Source organism: Camellia sinensis, chromosome 1 (assembly GCF_055761805.1).
Source record: "Camellia sinensis isolate YWXY chromosome 1, ASM5576180v1, whole genome shotgun sequence".
NCBI classification, from domain to species: Eukaryota; Viridiplantae; Streptophyta; class Magnoliopsida; order Ericales; family Theaceae; genus Camellia; species Camellia sinensis.
Genome location: NC_138961.1, coordinates 55,702,577 through 55,726,356, shown reverse-complemented (window position 1 = coordinate 55,726,356; position 23,780 = coordinate 55,702,577). Strand labels below are relative to the sequence as shown.

The 23,780-nt window shown below is 33.7% G+C and overlaps 1 protein-coding gene across 1 annotated transcript; it reads right to left on the bottom strand.

The window, feature by feature from the left end:
* Positions 1-378: 378 nt before the first annotated feature.
* Positions 379-12,619, bottom strand: LOC114276579 (uncharacterized). The gene is made up of 4 exons (XM_028218358.2): positions 12,027-12,619; positions 11,727-11,931; positions 1,407-1,531; positions 379-1,138 (listed from the first exon to the last, which is right to left on the bottom strand). The coding sequence occupies exons 1-4, from the start codon at positions 12,156-12,158 to the stop codon at positions 671-673; spliced, it is 930 nt and encodes a 309-aa protein (XP_028074159.2). The 5' UTR covers positions 12,159-12,619; the 3' UTR covers positions 379-670.
* Positions 12,620-23,780: the final 11,161 nt, after the last annotated feature.

Here is a 23,780-nt window from a genome sequence, read left to right as displayed (position 1 = left end):
AGAAGAGAAGGTGGGGGCAATGTAAAGGGTAGAGAGGGATTAGGAGTGGCACTAGACGGTGAGGAACGGCTTGAAGAGGGGTTGGATAGAGTTGAGCTGGCCAGAGAGTTTTGTCTTTTCTAGTAATTTAATTTAGGAATAAAATGATACTAACAAAATTTGAAAGTTGGAATGTCCAACAAGAATTTTTTGGGTGCATTTACATGCTCATCTCCTAAATTGATAAATAATCATTTTTATCCACTTAATTCTAAGATATGTTAAAAAATGCCTTATTTTGTCATTTTGATCATTCGCATTGTAAATTTTCAATTCTACTAATGCGAAAATTCCCAAGTGAGTGAAAAAACAATCTTCAAACCTCATTACATTCAGTCAAAAATAAAATAGCATGACAATATAAACTATTAAGGAGAAAGAGGAAAAAAAAAAAAAAAAAAAAGTATACCGCGTATATCACAAAAATCTATAGACATGTTTTGCAGAAACATATCTGTTTAAACTAATTCAATCTGTCAAAAAAATAAAAAATAAAAACCCACTTTCAGCAGGAGCATGAAAAACCAAAAAAAAAAAAAGGCGTAATTTTTCCTATCGGTTTTTCTTTTCTTTTAAAAAAAAAAAATCAAAATTCAAAACTGAAATAAAAGAACTAAAAAAAAACTGTCACCTATTCATCCCAGTCATTTCCCCATCCATCATCATTAGAAGGCCTTGAAGCATGGCCATTTGGCTGTCCATTACTAAAATGCTTTCTGCCAGGTGATTTCACTGCCTTTTCCTCGTCCCAGTCATCATCCCAATCTTGATCCCAACCTACTCCTGTTTCCGCTTTCACAGCTGAAAGAGATTCTGGCTGTCCCATTTCAAGTTCCTGATATGGAACCCCATCAAGATGCCGTTCTCTTTTTCTCAACTTAAAGCAGGCACACGCCCCTCCACTGATCAAAACTATCAATACCAGTAGGTAAGCACCGTGCATAGGTTTTACATAGGTGGCTCGTTTTACATAGGTGGGATCAGATGGAATATGGTAACCGATGTCGTCTTCTGGGGCTGGAGATCCCATGTGAATTACACAATCCCCGTTTCCAGCATTTAATACTACAGACTGGCCTCCTCCAACATTAGTATTGATCTGGCATGAAACAAGCAAAATGGTCGATGAGAAGCGGAAGTCTGAACCTCAAACTACGCCCCTTCAAACAGAGGGTTACAAATCACAATATTCAACACATTATTCAATCCTAAAAATTTTAGAACAAGCTAGAAGATTACGCTTTGTTGCTTCAATTTTAATTATAATTAAATTGTACTGTGTTTTGTCCTGCCTATAATGGAGTAAACCAACTTTTTGGAACATAACCAGAAGCATAAAAAAGAAGAAATGACAGAAAACTATGGACCTTCTTGGCTTGATGTTTCTGTAGTTTTATCACCCCGAAAGTAGTGTTCTGAGGCAAGATTGTGTAATTCACTGTCAGTGAGTTCTCTTCATCATTCTGGACAATAAGAAATGATCCTTGTGGTCCTACAAAGAAAAAGGGAATGATTGTATCTTTTTCTGTCATAAAGCAAAGCAAAGAAAGAAAGAAAAGAAAAGAAAAGAAAAAAGAAAATCACTAATAACCTATGTTACATGGACTCTTCATTTTTTCAGAAGTACCCATGTCGATACGACATAACGTGGGTACAGGTATAAGATATGGATCCAATCATTTTGTTTTGAAATGGACACTTCTTAGCTCTTTTATTTTTTATTTTTCAAATTTGGAGTAAAATCATTGCCAGAATATCATATTATAGTAAAATTATATATTTTGCATTGCCAAATAAATGCAATTATGGTAAAATCACTGTTTATAATATGATATATCATGGTAAATTTTACTTTTACATACATAATTTCTTCTGCCCCAATTAGAGGACATCCCCGTATTCCTTTTTTGCCTAGTTTGTATATCCTAAAATTTGAAGTTTGATGTGTCCGACCCCTACATATGCATCTATAGTTGCATTGCACCCCACACCAACACCTGAGTCCATGTAACATAGCTAATAATTCATATTTCAATATATTAACTTCCTAAATGAAATAGACAGTATTGATTTAGGAATACAAAGGCCCAAGCCAAAAGAGAGCTAAAGCAATAAGAATAAACAGAAGTTTAAGTATTAGTGTTTCTCAGCATTCTTGTCCAGATGGTCGAAGTGAATGAACAATACAAAAATAGATGGTTCACATTCTGAAGCAAATGTTGCAATGAACAAAGTACGAAATGAATCTTTTTTCTTTTTCTTTTTTCATTACTTTTGTTTTGTTTTGTTTTGTGGATAAGTAAACATCAATTTGTATTACTAACTCAAGAATGCCCACAGGAATGCAACCATGTACAAAGAGATAAAAAAAGGCTTAAAAAAACAAAAAAGCCAGCTATAAAATCTTCAAGAATAAATGCAATGGCTAATTTATTGAAATCAAAATTTTCCAAATAGAATCGAGCAAATGTATAATTTTTCTTCACACGCTACTTGAGCCACCAAAAAAAAGCCACTTCACAACATACGTAATTCATTCAGTAAGAACAAACGATAATTGAATAACTAATGAACTCAGATCCACCTAAGATGGTAATAATACCAATCTGATGATGACAGTTAACAAATGATATAGACCATTGATCCAATAGATTAGTCAAAAGTAAGGGAAGATTCCAAACTTGGATCTAGGTGTTTCCAGTAGTAGTAACAGAAGTGACTGGTAAAAAGAGCCAATTTGACATCTAGAGAGAAGGTAAAAGCTAATGCACACATTCCAAGCAATTTGAAATTTAGCCAAGGTTATTCAGGTATTCTAGGTGAGCAGCTGCCCCAAAAGCTTAAGATATTAGAAATGTACATCAAAGTCTCACACCTTGCCTCATTTGCAGCCAAGGTTTCAAATAATGGTTGTTGCAGGGTGTAACAAGCGTAGGGTAACTATTAAAATTTTCATTTTTTGCACAACTTCATGAAAACTTACCAATACACATGTTTTTATTTCAAATTCACATTTGTTGAGGTTTAAAATGTTTTGGAGAATTTTGTATATTTCTTAACACGACCCAATATATGGAATACAATTTTTACCATTTTTAAGTCATTATATGAAAAGAATTTTGACATATTTTCCTTTCAACATTTAATGATTTTATGTGTCCTTAATGATTTAGGGGTGACCATTGGTTCAATTGTTATGACTTAGCCTAATAACCTTAAGGTTATGGGTTCAAGTCTTGGGACCATCACTTTGTGCATTATGCCAAAGGTCAGATATGTACTCAATCTTTTCCCTCCCAAACAAACATTAATGTGTACTAATTGGGCTTTTTTTTTTTTTTTTTGTGTGTGTCATAAATTCCTATTACACCGCTTTATTGTTATTTACTTTGTTATTAGTAGTTACAGACTTAAAATGTCATGTCTGTCAAATTTGCTGGTTGGATATGTTCAATAAATAAATGTGAATATCACTGCGGTTATTTTACTAAAAACAAACTAAAAAACATACGATTCATATCTTCAAGTTATACACATAAGGCAACATACAAATCACAAGTTACAACTACATTTAAAAATTTAATTGATAATGTTTAGTTAATAAATAAAAAACAAAAGCTGAAAGAGGAGAACAATTGAGCAAACAATTAGCTTTTAAATGCAGCAGACACCATTGCCATTGTAATGTAACTGTTACGGGTCTTGCGTAATGATATGGGGCCGTTACACCTGTGAAATTCAATCACATCACCGTAGCAGCCGTAACAGGTAATGTTACTACCAATATGGTTATGTAATGGGCATTACGTATCAGTTGCAACCCATTTTTAAAACCACGTTTGTAACCCTCTCTAACATGTGAAGAGACAAATCAACTGAACTAAGACCATGTTTGTTTGAATGGACATGGCATTGGGATTGGACTAATAGTCCCTACAAAATGCATAATTAGATGTTTGGTGGAGAAAATTGGGATCCGGACATAGTATCCCCAATATAGGAGACTATTGAATCCCAAAGGGTGGGTGGGGGGTGGGTGGGATACAAGATGGGGGACTAAGGTTGAGTTAAGATTAATTATTTAAATTGTAATTTTATTTTATTTTTTTTGATAAATAAATTGTAAAATTGCTAGGATTTTGTCAATCGCTTCTCCTAAGCAAATCCAAACATTGCATAGGATATATAATCCAAAGGGATCGATAATAGGACTAACAATCCTAGGCATGTTAATCCCATCTAATCCAATCTGTCCTAAGAAACATAGCCTAAATGAAGTGCTCAAGCACACACCGAACAAAGAGAGAGATTAATACAAAGCAAACTAAATAGAGTCCAACAGAATAGAGTGCACAATAACAACCATTTAAGGGGAACAACAAAATATGACAAGACCTAACCTAAAACTTACTGCAACCAAAATTCTAATGTCATATTAAGTGATCATTTGTCCCAAAAGCTTAAGTTATTAGAAAATGAGCCTAATAATGCATAAAAAGCACTCAAAAAGTGCAAGGAAGAATAATTAAAACAATGAGAATATATTCATAACAAAAAAATGTTAGTTGGTGTCCCACCAAAGAAGTATTGAGACAGATGACCAGTAGCTGAAATGGAAGAATGTTCGACATAAATAAAACAGTGCTGCAAGGATGAGACAGTCAAATAAGCTAGTTAGAAAAGATACCTCAGTATATGGATTTAATAGAACATATGGCCTTGACTGAGAGGACTCGCAAGCAGAAATCCAGTAAACAATTGGCCTAGGGTAAAAGGCATTACTGAGTTCAATTGATTTGAGTTTTTCTGAGGCAAGTTGTAGGACCAGACTACGATGCTTAATTGACTAAACTCAAGAAAAATGTTTTAAGGCATGGAATGTTGTGTAATTGCAAAAATTTGGTGTGACCTACAAACTAGGACACATCTAAGGTGTTACAGCTGTGTCAGACACCAACAATCAACACTCCCCAACAAGTGCAGGTCCAAATGTGTCTATTGCACTATTAAAACACACGTGTCCATCGCTTAGACTTACGCGAGACCCATTGCAAGTTCGAAGAGAATAGCTTAGGAGTCAATGATTAAAATCAAAACAATGCAAATTTATACTTACTGATTCATCATCCTTTAAGCATTTTAATATTAAAATATTAAAATTTTAATTTGTCTATGAATAATGCTTTCTAAAATAGATAATCAAGAAGTTTTATCTCCACTCCTTTTTCAATATAGAATATAAAAATTGATATCTTGCTATATATCATATCTATGTCTTGCACACCCATATCCATGCTTCCTAGCGTGAAAGGTTCCCTTTTCTCCTAGGCAAGGTCCCAATCATAGCTAAAAATGAAAAGGCTCTAAACTCAGTCAACTTGTCAAGGGAATAACTTAACAATAGAAGTTTAGTAGGCTTACTATTGTTTATCCATTATAATTTTGTATGGAAAATTTAATCAGCATGTGGAATGGTAGTTTAAGCCTTCAGAGGCTTCAAAGTAGAAAACAATGAAAACTTATCATTTTCAGTGGGTATTATCTGTCATGGCATTGGATGGTCATCTTAGCTCCTGAACATTGCTAAGTCATCATGGAACATCACAATTCCACATATTTAAATGGACGTTGCTGGAAGGGTTTCCAACTCAAGGTACTGGAGAGCTGACGAATTGTCATCAAATTTGGTCGAGAAAAGCATGTCAATATCAATGAATGCGCTATTGAGACGATCTCCTAAAAATTGGTGTTGAATGATGACATAAATCCTGATCGATGATGACAAAAATATTGGTTCACAGATCATAACTAAAATCTGTTCGGGTGGGGGCCATTTTAAGCTAGATGAGAAAGTACATAGGTGATTTGAATCCATACATCAAACAAGGGAAGAAAAGAAGATAAATCAAATAATAACATCATTGAGTGCATCCTATTGGGGAAAAAAAAAAAAAAAATTCAAACTCAAAAAATCAAGGAGAGTTAGAGGAGAACAAGCATAGAGGCACTAATAAAAGCTTCAATTCTTATTTGACATTTCCATACATGTTTCAATCTGTAATCTTATTAGAAGTTAATTGAGAGTCTTATTTTCATCTTCCCAAGAGTTGGTAGTCCCTGTCCTTGCAACTATTGCAGTTTCTTTAATTTAACATGCATATCAAAAGTAAGTGGTAAGTTTATTGGTTTCTGTTATTTTGTATGCCTGGTTTGTCCTACTGAGATTGGATTGAACAAAAACCAACAAAACAAGTATAAGGGTTAATAATAAAAAAGACATATTTACAAGGGTTGAGTGGCTCCAATTTCTCTGAATGAGGATTTCTCATGCTTACTTTTCCAATTAACTCAATAAATTCTGTGGACATCAGAAAGAAAAATTCAGCAGGGGAAAAAAAACAACAGCACAACTTTAAAATGGTCCCTTCCAAGACGCGGTTTTTCTTTGTCGTATAGTCTCTGTTTGGTTTTGCCTGCCCACCCATTCAGCCATGGAAAAGTGGGAAAGAGAGGTGTTAAGGATGGGAGATGAGAGGACTCCTCCAATTCTCCTTCAATTTATTTTTCATCTTTGGGGCTTACACATACAAGGCCAATTTGTAGGCTCCAAAAAACCCTAAAGACTTAAAAAAAAAACCTTTGAAAATTCTTCCCACCTATTGTACTAACAAATTAAGGTGTGTGAAACTAAACAAATAAATAAAATGAAACAAGTTGACTAAAACATTTCCCTTCTTAGAGCCTTGAAACATTTGGACATTATAGTAATAACAATTATTAAAAAAATACTAAAACATCAAAATCTTTGATAACTTACATATCTATAGAAATCCTGAATACTAACTTCTAAAATTATAAGTCTGTGGCTATAACTAGCTTCCGTAACTGCGTAACTGATTTTGTGAAACAAAGTTGGAATGCCAAGGTGCATCACACCCTCCCTTTGCATAGTCAAAGGATCTATCTTTGTGGTAATAATGTCATTTTAAAAAGTTGGTAATCAGAAACCCCAAGTGGAGTTTTGTTTTTTGTTTTTTTCAAAGGAAACCCTCATGTTGCAGTTGAAAGGATTTCTGATGATGAGGAGAAAGAATCAAAGCCTCAATATTCATATTTTCCAGCTTCCATAAAGTCTGAAGAAGGTTAAAGAAGTGGTGACTTTGTAAGATTTAGGTGCTGCAACATTAAGAAGATGCTAAATAGAAGTAAAAAAAGAAATAAAACGCATTAGACGAATAGCTTCTTCTTCTTCTTCTTCTCCTTCTTTTTTTTTCCTCTCTTTTTTATGGGGAGCAAAAATGAAGATTGGGTTATTCAATGCAGCTTCATGAAAACATGCTTACTGAAGGAGACGCAGTAAAGTTGTTTTAATATCAAGAGGTTTTGGATATTTATCAATCAGGTGGGGTCGACTATAGGAATCCTCTTTCATTTTTCCGATCTACAAACGTCTACATGCTCAGTTAAATTAGGTATAACCACAAAAAATAAATAAATAAATAAACAAAGGAATGTTAGTTATGAATATTGAAGACCAGTGGTAGAACCCAAAAAACAACCATTTTTATTATGCTAGTTCTATCATCACACTTGGGTAGACTACAAATCATGTAACTCCACTAATGTCATTTAGACTCTTACCCCACACCGCGCTTCCCTTGATGCATGCATGTGGGATACTTGGTCAACACAACATGGCATGGATACAAGTATGATACAGTTTATGTGCTTGACACATTACCATATTGAACTCTTCTATCCTCTACATGCAATGATGAGAGAAAAAGAAAATGCTATTTGACAGCATAAAAGGATTTTCATTGCTTCTCATATGAAGAGGGGGCAGTGCAAACCCCTTTTCCTCCACACATCCCATTTACCAAACGAAATCAAAGCCTTCTGTCCCAATAAATTAGGGTTGGCTAGCTCTGTCAAAGGCTATTTGTTTAGTTAAATTAAATGAATTCACATAATTAATTTGTTTTCAACTTATCTTTAATTGGTATTACTCCTATCATTTCACGAATGTATTCATTACTAATTCTATCTTTTACGGTCTTAGCACAAATCCATTTTAGCATCCCTGTATCAACTACACTTATTTTATTAATGTGTTATTTCTTAGTTATCTAACATTTTATCTCATGAAGCATCGCTGGCATTGTAGCTATTCTATAAAATTTTCCTTCAATTTTGTTGGTATATGTCGATTGCATAATATGCCAAAAGCATCCCTTTACTTCCTAAGCTCGGCTGAAGTTTTCAATCAAGTATAAACTTCTGACAATTGGATTGGATCATTGACAGTTTGCTTCCTTACACTAGACTTAACAAGCTTTGGACTACTAATACTAAGGATGAATAGTTGTATAAGGAAAAGACGCTACTTAGCCCCACATTAGTAGGAGTAAGGAATTGAGTTAGCCTAGCCTACTTTGATTGTATAAGTCACATCATCTCTAACCTTGTTATCCTTTATTACTAATCAAATCTAGATTACAAAATTGTTCTCTATAGTATCTCTTGATTTTCAATCTTCACTTCCCATCACTTCTACTTCTATTGCTCCAAAATTACATTGCATAATTTTAGTTTTAGTCCTAATAATTTTAAACCTTTTTTCGACTCAAGTGCTTCTCTCCAAATTCTTATCTAGAGTTTATTTGTCTTTTAGTTCATCAACCGATAGGCAAGAAAGGCTAACCTTTCATGCAATCCTATAGTTACGAAAAATTCAATTGTTTCTCCTATAGGTGATCTAATTATATTATAGTCATTACCTTATCATACATGTCCTTTATCACATCAATATTCCTCTTTGGTTTTTTTTATTTTAAAAACTACGATAATATATCTTTAAGTACCCTGGTATCAACTTTTTCTAAATCTATAAAATGGAGATCTCTCTTCTTCTCTCTATACTTTTGTATTAATCTCCATATTAAGTGTATTGCTTTCATCTAAGAAACAAAACAAAAACAATGTAAATTTATATCTATTGTCCTCCTTTAGATTTAAAAAACTATTATATTTGATTCAAGTATTCATATATATAACATACAATAATTATTTATCTTTATATATGACATAAAATAAATACATAAAATTATAAATTTTGCACATGTCCTCCATGTTTGTTAAAAAATTTCATGTCGTTGTGTCTGTGTCGTGTCACATTTTCATGTTTGAGCTTCTTAGGCTTCCACAAATGATCAACAAGGATAAATCCAAACTAATTCTATGACATTGTTATTGCAATTCTTAAGAGATGTTGAATCACTCTCATGCACAATTAACACCTCTATAGTTGTAATTTTAGATATTTCCTTTATTTTAATATATAGATACTATAATATTTTTTCTACATTCACCATTTGGTCTTAAAGCCATATTTGATTTCATTTTCTAGGCTACGATGTCCACCTCAAACTTCCTTAAGATTTCTAAATGTTTTTGTTTAACAGTTTCTTGCAATAACTTTTTTAGATTTCCTTAATCTCTTCATCATTCACTAGCAACCTTGAATCCTTAATTTTTATACGCAACATAATAAAAGTCTCTTGATTTTTTTTTCTTATCTCAAGTTAGCAAGCTTGTAAATATTATTTTTCTCTATCATTCTTTTTAACCTCCTTGTTAGCCCATTTATATCTTTTATAAATATAACAATAAAGGTTGAGACCCCCTTTGGGGGTCACCCCCTTTGCATTTGATTGGCTAACTTTTCTTTTCTTTTCTTTTTTTTTTTTCTGATCTCCCAATCCCCAATCCCCAACCCCCACGTGTGTGTGGGGGTGGTGGGGGTGGCACTTTTAAGGGGGTATGAATCATTGCTCTAAGTATAATTTATTTATTTTTTCATTTTTAACCTTTAGCCACTTTTTAACACATTCAATTTTTTTTCCTACGGCTTGTACCTCATCACACCACCCCCAATTTTTTGTTGAATTTAAGAGCTTTTTTTCTTTCAACTCTCCAAAACTTTGTTCAATGATTTTTTTAATATATTATGTCATTATATTCCGCATGTTACTAGTTTTACCTTCCAAACTCAATGTTGCTTCTTTGAACATTTATAATTTCTCACTGTTTAGATTCCATCATCTAGTTTTTAGATCCTAATATCTTTTTCGGTTGATGTTTCCTTTTAATATAGATATCAAGTATCATTAGCCTATGTTGTGATGTTAAACTCTTTCCAAGAATAACCTTGGAATATCTACATGCTAAATGGCCTGCATTCCTACAAGAAAATTATCTATTTTGACTCTTATTTGACGCACTTTTTAAAAGTTATTAAGTGTTCTTATCTCTTTTTAAAGAAATTGTTGGTTATTATAAGACCGAATGCTACTACGAAATCCAAAATGCCTTTAGCAGCCTCATGGCAATCAACGAAACTACATCAGTCATTCATACGTACATCCTCTACTACCTTTGCTTATCTCTTCCTACATTATCGCTAAAATCTCCACGTATAACTATCTTTTATCCTATGGGCATCTCTTGCATTAATTCATCCATTTGATCAAAAAATTGTCCTTTAATATGTTCATCTAATTCTACATGGGGTGCGTAGGCACTAATAACATTAATTACATTTTCTCTAACTACAATTTTAATTAACATATTTTTTTTTCTCATTTCTTTGTAACTATTACTACATTAATTTTAGGGTGTTTAGCTACTACTATTCAATATTCATATACCATTTCTACATCTATCTTTCCCGATATAATAAATTTTATGCTCAATAGTTTTACTTCCTTGACTTTTTTTGATCGGCATTTTTTACCTCCTTGACTTTCTCATCACCAACTTAGTTTATTGTAAGTATGTTATACTAATTTTCCTTTTTAATCATACCATGTACTAATTTCATTATTTAACATGTTAATGTTCCTATATTTCAATTTGCTAATTTAAACCTACAATTCTAGACTAGTTTCTCTACCAGTGCTCATACTGAGAAGCGCAAGGACCCATGCCTATTTTTCACCACACTCAATCACCAATGTGACACTCCTTGCCTAACGCGTTGCATACAAAGAACACCTTAGTCCTTGCTCACATATTCATATTCATTTGGGATCCAGCGGAGTTTTTCCCTACTAACTGTCAGGTTACCTAACACACAAGATACAACCAAATTTATCTGAGCTTGAGACCAACAGTGTCAAGAAGAATATAACAACATGTCAAATGAAATATATGAGCAACTCCAATGGTTAGATTCTTATATACCACTCCAATGGCCATTAGATCTATATCTGCTCCTCAAAAAGTCTCTTGTGATTGTGATTTAGTTTTACTGATGTACCAAAAATGGCTTCTTTTTTTTTTTTTTTGTTTGATAATTACTGGAGTTGCTCTAATGCGTTTGAAAGAGCAGGACATGTCCATGTATGTGTAACCAACTTTTGTGTACACATTTCAAGTTGTCCAGTACCGTCTCTCTCTCTCTCCCACTTGCTGTTTCCTATTGACATTTTGTAGATAGTCGACAAAACAACATTTTTCTAATTAAAAAGCTTCTTATCTTCAGCAATTGCATCAATTAATCTTTAAATTGCACAAGAGATATAATGCTAAGCTAATTAGTGAAGCAAAATGCAGTTGGTTTATCAGAAGCTCAATTGCAAAACTAAAAACAATCACATGACAATAATAAAATGAATGTGAATTACCACTTCCCGGCAGGCACGCGGTCATATTCTTCAAATCTTGGCACCATCTAGACGATGAAATCTCACATCTCTCATCAGTGATGCCATCATTTGGTTCAGCCAACGGCGAAGGAGAAGGAGAAGGAGGTACCTGATCACCATTCCCACCGCTCCCTCCACCAAAATTGGAATCAACGCTCGAAACGGGGCTCGGCGAAGGAGCCACCTAGAAAATACATCAAAAAAAAAAAAAACTAACAACAAGAACACAAATCTCTAAATTGTGAAGAAAAAAAATATATAGATTTGAAAAAGAGGAACCTGTATTGATCTGTTGTTGAGACTGTCATCTTGGGCCAATTTGAAGAGCGTTCTGATTAGAGATGCGTTTGAATCTCTCGGAAGGAGCAAAATCAAGAGAACGCCCATCGTGATAATTAGCTTGGGGTACATTCTGGTAAGTATAAGCAAATATGAAAACTAAACCCTAAAACCTCATTCTTGGGGAGAGAAGGGACAAAACAAAGTTGACGGACCAACAGAGGAGAGAGGTATTGGCGTCAATGATGCAATTTCACGAATTGAAGAGAGAGAGAGAGAGAGAGAGAGAGAGAGAGAGAGAGAATGAATTGATATGAATGAATGTAAATGTGTGTGTGGAGTCAATTTGAAGTCTATTGTTGATGTTGTTGTTGTGATTAGCCTTCTTCTTCGTAACGTCCGAAGAAGTCGTTTATGGCGTTCGTGTTCGTCGTTTCGGAACGCGTTTTTTATACGATTAGAATTGGAGATCCCACGCTCGATTCGTGACAGTGAAAGGATTTGATTTCACCACAGCCGTTCGATGGGGGCGATGATATATGTGAATTCGACCGCTGAGGTCTACTGCTTGGATAGTTCGCTCCCTAACGTCTAACCTAACCACCTAATTATCGACATTAAGTATAATAATTTTTCTTTTAATATAAACTATAAACACATCTCAGATACAAATTAAGGGTCGTTTGAGATGACTTAAATAAGTGTATTTTTTATCTTTTTATAAAACTATGTACAGAAAAATAAAGAAGTGATGTGATAAAAAAAAATAAAAAGATGGATTATATTGGAGTTGCCAAACTTGGCCTAAATTGAATTAGGTTTTAAGTCATATCAAATGGAATCACTTATATGAATAATTTTTCTCTATTCCACTTTATCAAAAATTATTTGGTTAGTCAAATTAAAAAGATTCATATCTCTATTTATTTGTATATATACATCCTTAATATTTGTTTAAAATACAAATTACTTTATGTGATTTTAAAAATTGTATCTAACTCTCTAAAGTTTTTGATTTTATAACAAATGGCTCATTTTATCAATAAATTATCAAATAAATTAACATTTTTTAATAATGTCAAATATATTTTTAATTAATAATTCAAATAATTTTATTATTGAATAGGAGAGCAGTTAGAACTTTCATTTTTCTAAGTAATTCTGTTAAATAAAAAAAAATTAAAATGAGATATTTATAATTTTTCAAATCATAGGGGACAATCTTCATTTTAAGTATATCTCAGGAGGTTTATTTGTAATTTATCCTTTTTTTTTAATATGTTATTTAAATTAATGTTAGTATAAATAGACACTGAAGTAAGTAAACATAAATATATATTTTAGTGGAAAATACGACTAATAAATTATTGATAAAAAAAAGTTTATATATATTATGCGAATTAAAATCTTGAGGAAAATGAGTGTAATTATGTCAAAAGTATGAAATTAATTGTATTTTTTTCAAATCTTAAGATAAGTGATTGTAATTTACCCACACTTTTTACTTTTATAATTTGGCTTAAATTTTACTTAATCCTTATTGCTTTAATTTGAGTAATTCAATTTTTACATTTCAAGTCTAGTTTCAATTTAGTCATTTCGTTCAAATTTTGTTAATTTTTTTTTTCCTGTATACATCTTTAAGGTCATGTTTGATTCACAACACTAATAGTGAAGTATTAATAATCCTATTAAATTAGTGTGGTATTCACTATCCAATTGGATTAATATCCATTGGATTAATAATCTCACCCCTACTCCATTACTAATAATCCTACAAATTTGTTAGATTAATTATCCATTGGATTATTAATCCTAAATCAAAATGTTAAAACAAACATAGGATAATTTGACCCACGGATTAATAATCTCAATCACATGCTCTAATCCACTCAATCAAACATGCCCTAAAGGTTGACAAGTGTTCTAAAATTATTAATTTTAACATTTAACTTGAACAATCAAAGTGCTTAAAATTAAAACAATGAGAATTAAAGTGAAATTAAATAGAATTACAAGGGTGAAAAGTGTAATTATCCTAAAATTATATACGATGGGTGAAGCTCTATTTTAAGGTATAACTATTTTTTTTTTTTTTTGTAATAATTGAATAATGATTGCATATACATAGTAGGTTACATAATAACATTTTATTGAATAATAATAAGAAAAATTATACATCAGTGGTGCTTTCAATTTTTTTTTTTATACATTCATAAAAAAAATTATGAATTAATTTTAATATTTATAAAATTTATCATTAATACATAATTATTATTCAAAATCCCACTGAATTGACATTTTCTCATAATAATACCACGATGTAATATCACTGTCCCTTTAAATTTTATTCCACAGTGAGTGTGTCTTTGTTGAGTCAAATTCACAATTTAAAAAGATAAAATTATAAAGAAATGATATTTGAGATTAAATTAGTAAGAAATATTTTAAAATTGTAACATAATTAGAATGACTGAAACTAATTTTAAAGGTGTGGAATCTCCTCTAAAATTGACCTAAGTATACTTTCACTTTTCTTTCTATGAGGATATATTTTCTAAGTACCAACACGTGGTAAGGTGACACCGACGTGTCAGCCGAGGTACCACGTGTCCTGGTCGTGACACCGAGGTGATCTCGGTAAGGCCGAGGTTATCTCCGAAGATATCGGAATCCGAGATAAGTGGATAAGGGACAAGAGTCTTAGAATGAAAAGGGAACTCAACCTGGATAAGGGACAAGAGTCCTAGAATGAAAGAAAAGTTCAGTTTGTATTAAGATAAGACTCTTAGAGAGTTTATCCTAATCTTACTGGGAGTCCAAGATTAGCAGCAATCCTGAGTCCATAGAAGTTAGGCTTCTATTGGGACTAGGTTTATGTTGGCTATAAAAGAGAGGCACCCTCATGGGTCTAAGGTATGTTTTTTAGGCTCAAGCTTGTGAGTTAAATAATTGATTATCTTTGAGAGATATACTGACTTGATCGTCGGAGTGCCCCCGGGTGGACGAACCATCGCGGGATTCTTATATTTCTATTGTAGGTCAGTCAGATGCTATCTATTCTGTCAGTGCTCTCCAGCTGAATTACTGAGTTGGCAGTGTCGTCGGAAAATTTCCCACACAATTTGGCGCCGTCTGTGGGAAAGAAAGAAAAATAGATGGCCAATAAAAGAAAGAAGAATAGATGGCCAATGATGGACAGAACGATTAGATTGGAGACAACGCTCCTGCTGGGAATAAGAGATCTATCAACCTCGATGTTGAAGGAGACAACAGCAACACAGAAACTTGTGACCAGAGTCATGGAGTGAAAGACGCCGGCCAGAAAGGTGACGCACCAAAGACAACAGATCGAAGCGGATACTACAACGAAGATGACCTCCAGGTATGGAAAGATAGATACCTGCAGAAAAACGAAGACCCTTCCAGAAGGGATGCAAAGACATGGGGCATGAACGCTCCCAAGGAGATAACATTCAAGTATAGAAAAACTCATCCTGAGTGAGCAGATCCTGGATCCCGAATCCGAGAAGACATGATCTCAGCCTAGACAAGTAGGCCCGAGAAGACGAGAGCTCAACCTAAATTAGCAGATCCCGGATTCTAGATCCCGGATCCCAGATCCCGGATTCTAGATCCCGGATCCCAGATCCCGGATTCTAGATCCCGGATCCCAGATCCCGGATCCCAAGGAGATAATATTCAAGTATAAAATAACTCATCCTGAGTGAGCAGATCCTGGATCCCGAATCCGAGAAGACATGATCTTAGCCTAGACAAGTAGGCCCGAGAAGACAAGAGCTCAACCTAAATTAGCAGATCCCGGATTATAGATCCCGGATCCTAGAAGACATGATCTCGGTCTAGATGAGTAGGTCCGAGAAGAGAAGAGCTCAACCTGAGTGAGCAGATCCAAGATTCTAGCAGACAAGAACTCGACACTTAGGTCCGAAAAGAGAAGAGCTCAGTGAGCAAATCTCAGATCCCAGAAGATAAAAAAGAAAACACACAAGGTTGGACTGCAGTTAGCCAGGTTGAGGACCTTTTATAAGGTTCGCAAAGGAGTATGTGGAAGCCGTGCAGGGGGCAGAGAGAAGAAGAATATGTTTACCACTTGTTGAAATTTGTAGCAATTTACAAGTTGGTTAAACCGAGATGATGTTCACCACTTGTTGAAATTTGTAGTAATTTACAAGTTGGTTAAACCGAGATGATGTTTACCACTTGTTGAAATTTGTAGCAATTTACAAGTTAGTTAAACCGGTATGATGTTTACCACTTGTTGAAATTTGTAGCAATTTACATTTGTAGCAATTTACAAGTTAGTTAAACCGGTATGATGTTTACCACTTGTTGAAATTTGTAGCAATTTACAAGTTGGTTAAACCGAGATGATATTTAACACTTGTTGAAATTCTGTGTGAATTTACAAGTTGAAGTTAAACCGAGATCATATTTAACATTTGTTGAAATTCTGTGTGAATTTACAAATTGAAGTTAAACCGAGATGATGTTTAACACTTGTTGAAATCTGTGTGAATTTACAAGTTGAAATTAAACCGAGATGATGTTTAACACTTGTTAAAATTCTGTGTGAATTTACAAGTTGAAGTTAAACCGAGATGATGTTTAACACTTGTTGAAATTCTGTGTGAATTTACAAGTTGAAGTTAAACCGAGATGATGTTTAACACTTGTTGAAATTCTGTATGAATTTACAAGTTGAAGTTAAACCGATGTGATATTTAAACACTTGTTGAAATTCTGTGTGAATTTACAAGTTGAAGTTAAATCAAGATGTTGTTTAACACTTGTTGAAATTCTGTGTGAATTTATAAGTTGAAGTTAAACCGATGTGATATTTAAACACTTGTTGAAATTCTGTGTGAATTTACAAGTTGAAGTTAAACCGATGTGATATTTAACACTTGTTGAAATTCTGTGTGAATTTACAAGTTGAAGTTAAACCGAGATGATGTTTAACACTTGTTGAAATTCTGTGTGAATTTACAAGTTGAAGTTAAACCGATGTAATATTTAAACACTTGTTGAAATTCTGTGTGAATTTACAAGTTGAAGTTAAACCGAGATGATGTTTAATACTTGTTGAAATTCTGTGTGAATTTACAAGTTGAAGTTAAACCGAGATGATGTTTAATACTTGTTGAAATTCTGTGTGAATTTACAAGTTGAAGTTAAACCGAGGTCATGTTTAACACTTGTTGAAATTCTGTGTGAATTTACAAGTTGAAGTTAAACCGAGATGATGTTCAACACGAGGTCGTATCGGAAGAAGATTGGTTTAAACACTTGTTAAAATTCTGTGTGAATTTACAAGTTATAGTTAAACCGAGGTTATGATAAAGGAAGATGGCTTAACACTTGTTGAAATTTTGAGAAAAATTTACAAGCTGAAGTTAAGTCGAGGTTATGATAAAGGATGATGGTTAAACACCTGTTGAAATTTTTGAGAAAAATTTACAAGTTAAAGTCAAGTTCAAGCAATATCTGCGTACTTGCCGATACTACCAGGTTGTCAAAACTTGAAATATGAAAAACTGAAGTATTGATAGAAGACATTGAGAAAGTGACAAGTCCTAAGCAACACTTGTGAAAATATTTGTTACAATATTTTCAAGTGTTAGGACAAGGCCGAGATGAGCAAGATTAGAAGTTGTGACAGAGGTATTTTACCCGAAGAGATTGCACAGTCAAGGTGTACTTTGAAGACATGCAAATTATTCTAAGTATAGAATCATACAAGAGCAGAAAAAAAAAAGACATGCATTTAAAGAAGAAAATCAGAGAAATGCATTTAAAGAAGAAAGAAGACACTTCGACCTGAATATTGAAAAATAAATTATTCAGACTACAAAAATGGCATGTCGGCCGGATTAAAAGCATACAAAGACGGACAAAGTACAAGGTACAAGGTACAAGGAGTAAAAGAATGATACAAAACTACTCGGTATCAATGGCAGGATATAGAAGACAGTTGGGAAAACTTCTCAGCAGCCTTCTCGGCCTCGAGCTCAGCATCGATCTCCCGAAGAGTTTGATCAAGGCTTTTCTCGCCGGTTGGCACCTCGGAGTTTGAAGGTAAGGATTGAAAGCAAGAATCTGGAAAAAGACACAGAAAACAGAAACAAGAATGTAATTCGTAATCAAGAATGGTGATGAAGCTATCAGGAAATCAAGACAAAAAGATTGCACAAGTGTGTCAAGCCAAGAACAATGGCAGAAATCAAAAGATGTGTGAACAGTGTGTATTTAAGAAGATGATTTGGAAACAACGGGTAAAACAGCAATGGATTAACAATGAAGCAGAATTTTTTGGAAAGCAACAAGAAATAAAATCAGGAGGAACAGTGGCTTACAAGAAAGAGGAAAGCCGGAATGAGAATTACCGAAGTCTGACGACAATGACAGAATGACGTAAGCTTCACCGGAGGAGAGGAACGAAGACAGTTGCAGAAACTTGAAAGCTTGGAACAATGACGGATTTAAGCAAAAGAGTTAGAAAGAGAAAAAGCCAGAGGATTGAATGAAAAAAGAGAAAAATAGTTAAGAAGACGACAGAGTTCAAGAATAAAGCCAAGTGCACAGGCACTAAGTAAGTATGTGAAGAATAAGAAAGTAATGACCCAGACACGATACTAGCAACAGAAAGTGGATATGACAAGAACAGTGCCAGGCATTCAAACAATTCAAAACTTGAAGACAGACGAAAATAGAAGGCAACAGATGGCAAGTAAACAGATTCAGAAGAGTTATGAAAGATTGAGCTTGATAGCAAATAAAAAATTTATGAACCTACAAAGTGAAATGAACGCCGATATGAAAATCGCCGGAGTCAAATAAATGACTGGAAATCGGAAACTCACCAGAGAGTGTGAGTGGAGCAGTTACAAAGCTCTTGAAGTTTACGAATTAATGGAACCAGAACCTCGGCTAGGAGGTGCGATTTCAACCAGCTTGGAAAGCATGAAACTTGATTCTTGACACCAGTGGACAGTAAAGTCCAGGGAACTTTGAGGTCGGCGAGTTTGATCTCAGAAAAAGGGGCACAGATGAATGAACAGTGTAGGTTCCATCGCCTCAGAATGCCGAGGTAATAGAACCTAGGGGGCAGTTGTGGGGATATATTTTCTGAGTACCAATATGTGGCAAGGTGACGCCGACGTGTCAGCCGACGCGCCACGTGTCCTGGTCGTGACGCCGAGGTGATCTCGGCAAGGCCGAGGTTATCTCCGAAGATATCTGAATCCGAGATAAGTGGATAAGGGACAAGAGTCCTAGAATGAAAAGGGAACTCAACCTGGATGAGGGACAAGAGTCCTAGAATGAGAGAAGACTTCAGTTTGTATTAAGATAAGACTCTTAGAGAGTTTATCCTAATCTTACTGGGAGTCCAAGATTAGCAGCAATCCTGAGTCCATAGAAGTTAGGCATTTATTGAGACTAGGTTTATGTTGGCTATAAAAGAGAGGCACCCCCATGGGTCTAAGGTATGCTTTTTAGGCTCAAGCTTGTGAGTTGAATAATTGACTATCTGTGAGAGATATACTGACTTGATCGTTGGAGTGCCCTCGGGTGGACGAACCACCACGGGATTCTTATATTTCTATTGCAGGTCAGTCAGGTACCATCTATTCTACCAGTGCTCCCCAGCTGAATTACTGAGTTGGCAGTGTGGTCGGAAAATTTCCTACACACTTTCTCTCATTTTCATTCCTTTTCCTCTTTCCTCTTTAACACTTGATGGGAGACCAATATTGCAAAACCCTTTCCCACCCTCCAATCCCTTCCCTTCTTTTTCTTATCGTTGTTGCTTCCTTCCCTTCCTTTTCTTAGCGCTGTTGTTGCCACCACTATTTTGCTCCCCTACCACTCTAGCCCCCTAACCCAATCCACTCTTATCCGAAAACCTAATCACTGTAGTTATCCAATACCTTAAACCCTGTATTTGTGATACTATAATCATATTATCTTATTGTTGTAAAACATGTTTAGTACAACTACCAACAATGTTCAATGTAAGTATAACATGTGCATGGCTGTAAGTATTAATTAATTTTGGTGTAAATGCAAACATTCACCAATGCAACTGTGCAGGTGTTAGCTATATCCAGTGCAACTTAGGGTTGGTTTGAGAAATGAGTTGGTTTTTTGGTTTTTTGATTTTTTTAGCTATTTTAATTTGGGCTAAAAAATTTAATTTGGGAATGGCTTTTTAGCTTTTTTTTGTGAAAGAATAGTGTAATAATTATGGATTGGATGTGATGTTTTATTTTTTGTAGTAAAAATAACCTATTTTGTTTTTATGACTAAAATAGCCAAAAAAATCCCTAACCCAACTTGCCAAACGAAGGCTTATATAGAGTTATTACACTTATGCCCACAACACTTGCACCTTTGCACATTTTACATTTGCACCGTACATACATATAAAAAAGTAAATTTTCTTGTAAGTTATGGTGATAAGCTAAAACTAAGAGAAAATATGATCTGCTCCAAATTAAATTTATTTGAAATCAACTAAAAAAATTGCTTTTTGTCTAAAGTAAAATTTGTTTAGGAAGAATAAGAAAGTCAAATTTCTCACTAGCAAAAACAAAAACAAAAACTCTTTTTTCAATTCTCAAATTAATAAGCTTTTTAAAATTTTAAAAATTGAAAAATCAAACGTCATTAAAAAAAAGCAAATGCTAAACACTATTGTTGTTTTTGGTTGAGGAATTTGATGAAGGATTTGAAAAATAAAATGAAAAAAGTAAGTGAAATGTGAATAAAACATACCTATATTTTACCTAATTTCACACACTTTTTCCATTTTCCTTTTCAAATCAATTCCCAAATTTCCCAACTAAACACAACATATGGGTGATAATTTATGTGGTATGATAACCTAATTCAACATTTAAAATTAAATAAAATGAATTAAATTAATAATTATTTTTAATAATCACAATTTAAATAAATAAACCCCGAGCTTCAACTTGATAAATGAAGTTTTGTTTGTCCAATACAAATCTTTACATACACTACCTATAATCTCCAGACAAAACGACAGTTCCGGTTCCCATTCAGATTAGGATTTTTCACAATAATTTTTGCTACAACAGTTTAAGAAATATTTAAGGATAGTTTGAAAACAATTTATGATTAATTAAGGGCTCATTTGACATCCTTCAGTTTTAGTCAAAAGGTTAAAAAATTATTTTTCAAACTATGCTTGGTTATCATTTTTCAAAAATACTTTTCAGAAAATTTTACTTTCTTATTTTTCGTATTTTTTTGTTTTTACTGAATTTTTTTAATATTTTGAACAATTTTTTTAATTTTTAGACATACCTAACATAAATATACCTAAAAAGTTAAAAAAATGAAAAAAACCTTTTAAAAATTCACTAAATACCAAAAATACAAAAAAATATGATAATTCAGTACATTTTTTATATTTTTATGTATTTATTAATTTGTAAAAATATTTTTTCACAAATTTTTTACTTTTTAGATACATTTAAGTAAGGTGCATCTAAAAAAGTAAAAAAAAAAATTAAATTTTAAAAATATTCACTAAAAGCAAAAATAACACGAAAATCAAAAAACTCAATTTCCAAAAAACTTAATTCAAAAAACTCAAACCAAACACACTAAATTATAATTTGTCACATCAATCTCTCTATTTTTTGCACATTTTTCGTAAAAAACTAAACAATTACTAAAATAGCATGCTTCCAAATGAGGCTTAAATATTCAAATCATTATAAGACCATCTTCAATGGTTACTCAAACTTTTCATCAAATTTGAATTCGATGAAAAATGATGTTTTTTTCTGCTCCAACGGTTTCATCAAATAGGTATCAAATCCAGAATTTCATTTTTCTTTCATTAAACTGAGGACTAATGTGCCTTTCATTAAATCAATATTCATAGTCGTTTAATTTTCACCACTGGATGTCTCTCGATGACCATCTCAAGGCAAAAATTTGTGAAAAAATAACACTGGCTGGTCGACCCCCTGGTCGTCCACCCGATCAACCACCTCAAGGTAAAAATTTGTGAAAAATTTACATTGGTTGGTCGACCACCCGATCGTCCCTTGGTTGTCCGTCCGATCGATCGGTGTTTTGATGAAACTTCAAAATCCTCCGTTAAAGCACTTAATTTCAAATGAAATTTTTACCCAAATTTAATGCACTATTAGAGATACTCTAAGAGTATCGCATAGAATCTTATTTCCATTCATAGACGTTGTGTGGACCTTACAAGGGTCCTATTTGGCAACTTATTTTTTTAATTTTTTTTAGTTAAAATAGTTAAGAAAGATAAAATACATTAAAATAATGAATAAGTCGAAATATCACATCTAATTCATAATTATTTTACTTTTTATCTTATAATTATCAAATCAACAACAATTTCGATTGGTAGCTCGAAAATAATAAGGCTCGAATGGCTCGAGTCTAAAACGACGTCGTTTTGACTTTTTTTTTTTTTCTCTTTTTTTCTCTCTCATTTTTTTGAAGATGATGAAGAAGAAGAGACAAGAAAAAGAGAAGAGGGACCTGGGCATCATCATCATCAATCAACAAAATCTTCATCAACATCATCAACATCATCATCATCAACACATCATCATTATCAACATTTTCTTTTTCTTTTCTTTTTTCCTTCATCTTTAGATCCAGATCCACTAGAGATCATCAACAACGAACAACACACATCATCATCAACAACAACCAACAATCACCACCAAAAAAAAAAACAATAATAATAATAATTGTAAAAAAAAAATTGTAGAATCTGAAACAAAAGCAAGAGAAAACAAGAAAATTATAAAAAATGAAAGCAAGATTTTTAAAAACTATTTTTGGGTTTTGTTTATTTTAAGAATTTGGGACAAAACAAATTTTAAAAAAGAGAGCTTTGGAAGTTGAACCCTAGGTTTGAGTATAGATTAGAAAACAAAGCTACAATGAAGGAATTTGAGTATAGAGAAAAGGAGGAGGAGGAGGAAGGGAAGAGGTGAGGGAGGACAAATAGTCACAAACCATGACAAATAAGGTGGTGTTTGGTCTGGCTTAATTTGGGCAGATTATAGCTTTTGGCTTCTAAAAAGTTACTACAGACTGTTTGGTTGAGCTTAAGGCCAACCACTTGGGCTTCTACAGATTTTTTTCTTACATAAAAAAGTTGAAAATCAGAAGCGGCTTGGAGCAGCTTCCGTAACTGGGATTATGCGGAGGGGTATAGAAATTACTAAAATGCCCTTCAATAATTTGAAGTATTACGAAATTGCCATTATATAAACATCAAAATCACTGTTCATTCTCTCTGAGAGAGAGGAGAGTGGCAATTTCCGACGACACAGGCGATTTCCGGCGAGCTTGCCGGCGTTATGAACTAGATTCCTCTCTCTCTCTCTCTCTGACGTTGTTTTCTGGCTGTGCTATGAAACCTATCGCGATGAAACCCTTCTTCTCCTTTCCGGCGTCACGATCTGAAACCCTTATTCCTTTCCTTTTCGACGTCGCGATCTGAAACCCTTCTCCTCTCCGGTGTCGCGATCGCGATCAACACTGTCTCTCTCTCTTCGCGATCGCGATCAACGACAAGCTTCTCTCTCTCTCTTCGCGATCAACGATTGCAGAGGGCTGCTGGAGTGTGGGATGAGAAGGAAAAGAAGGGCGTGACCGGCGGTGGCTAGGGCTGCCGGCGGTAGGGTTTGGCTAGGACTTCCAGATGCA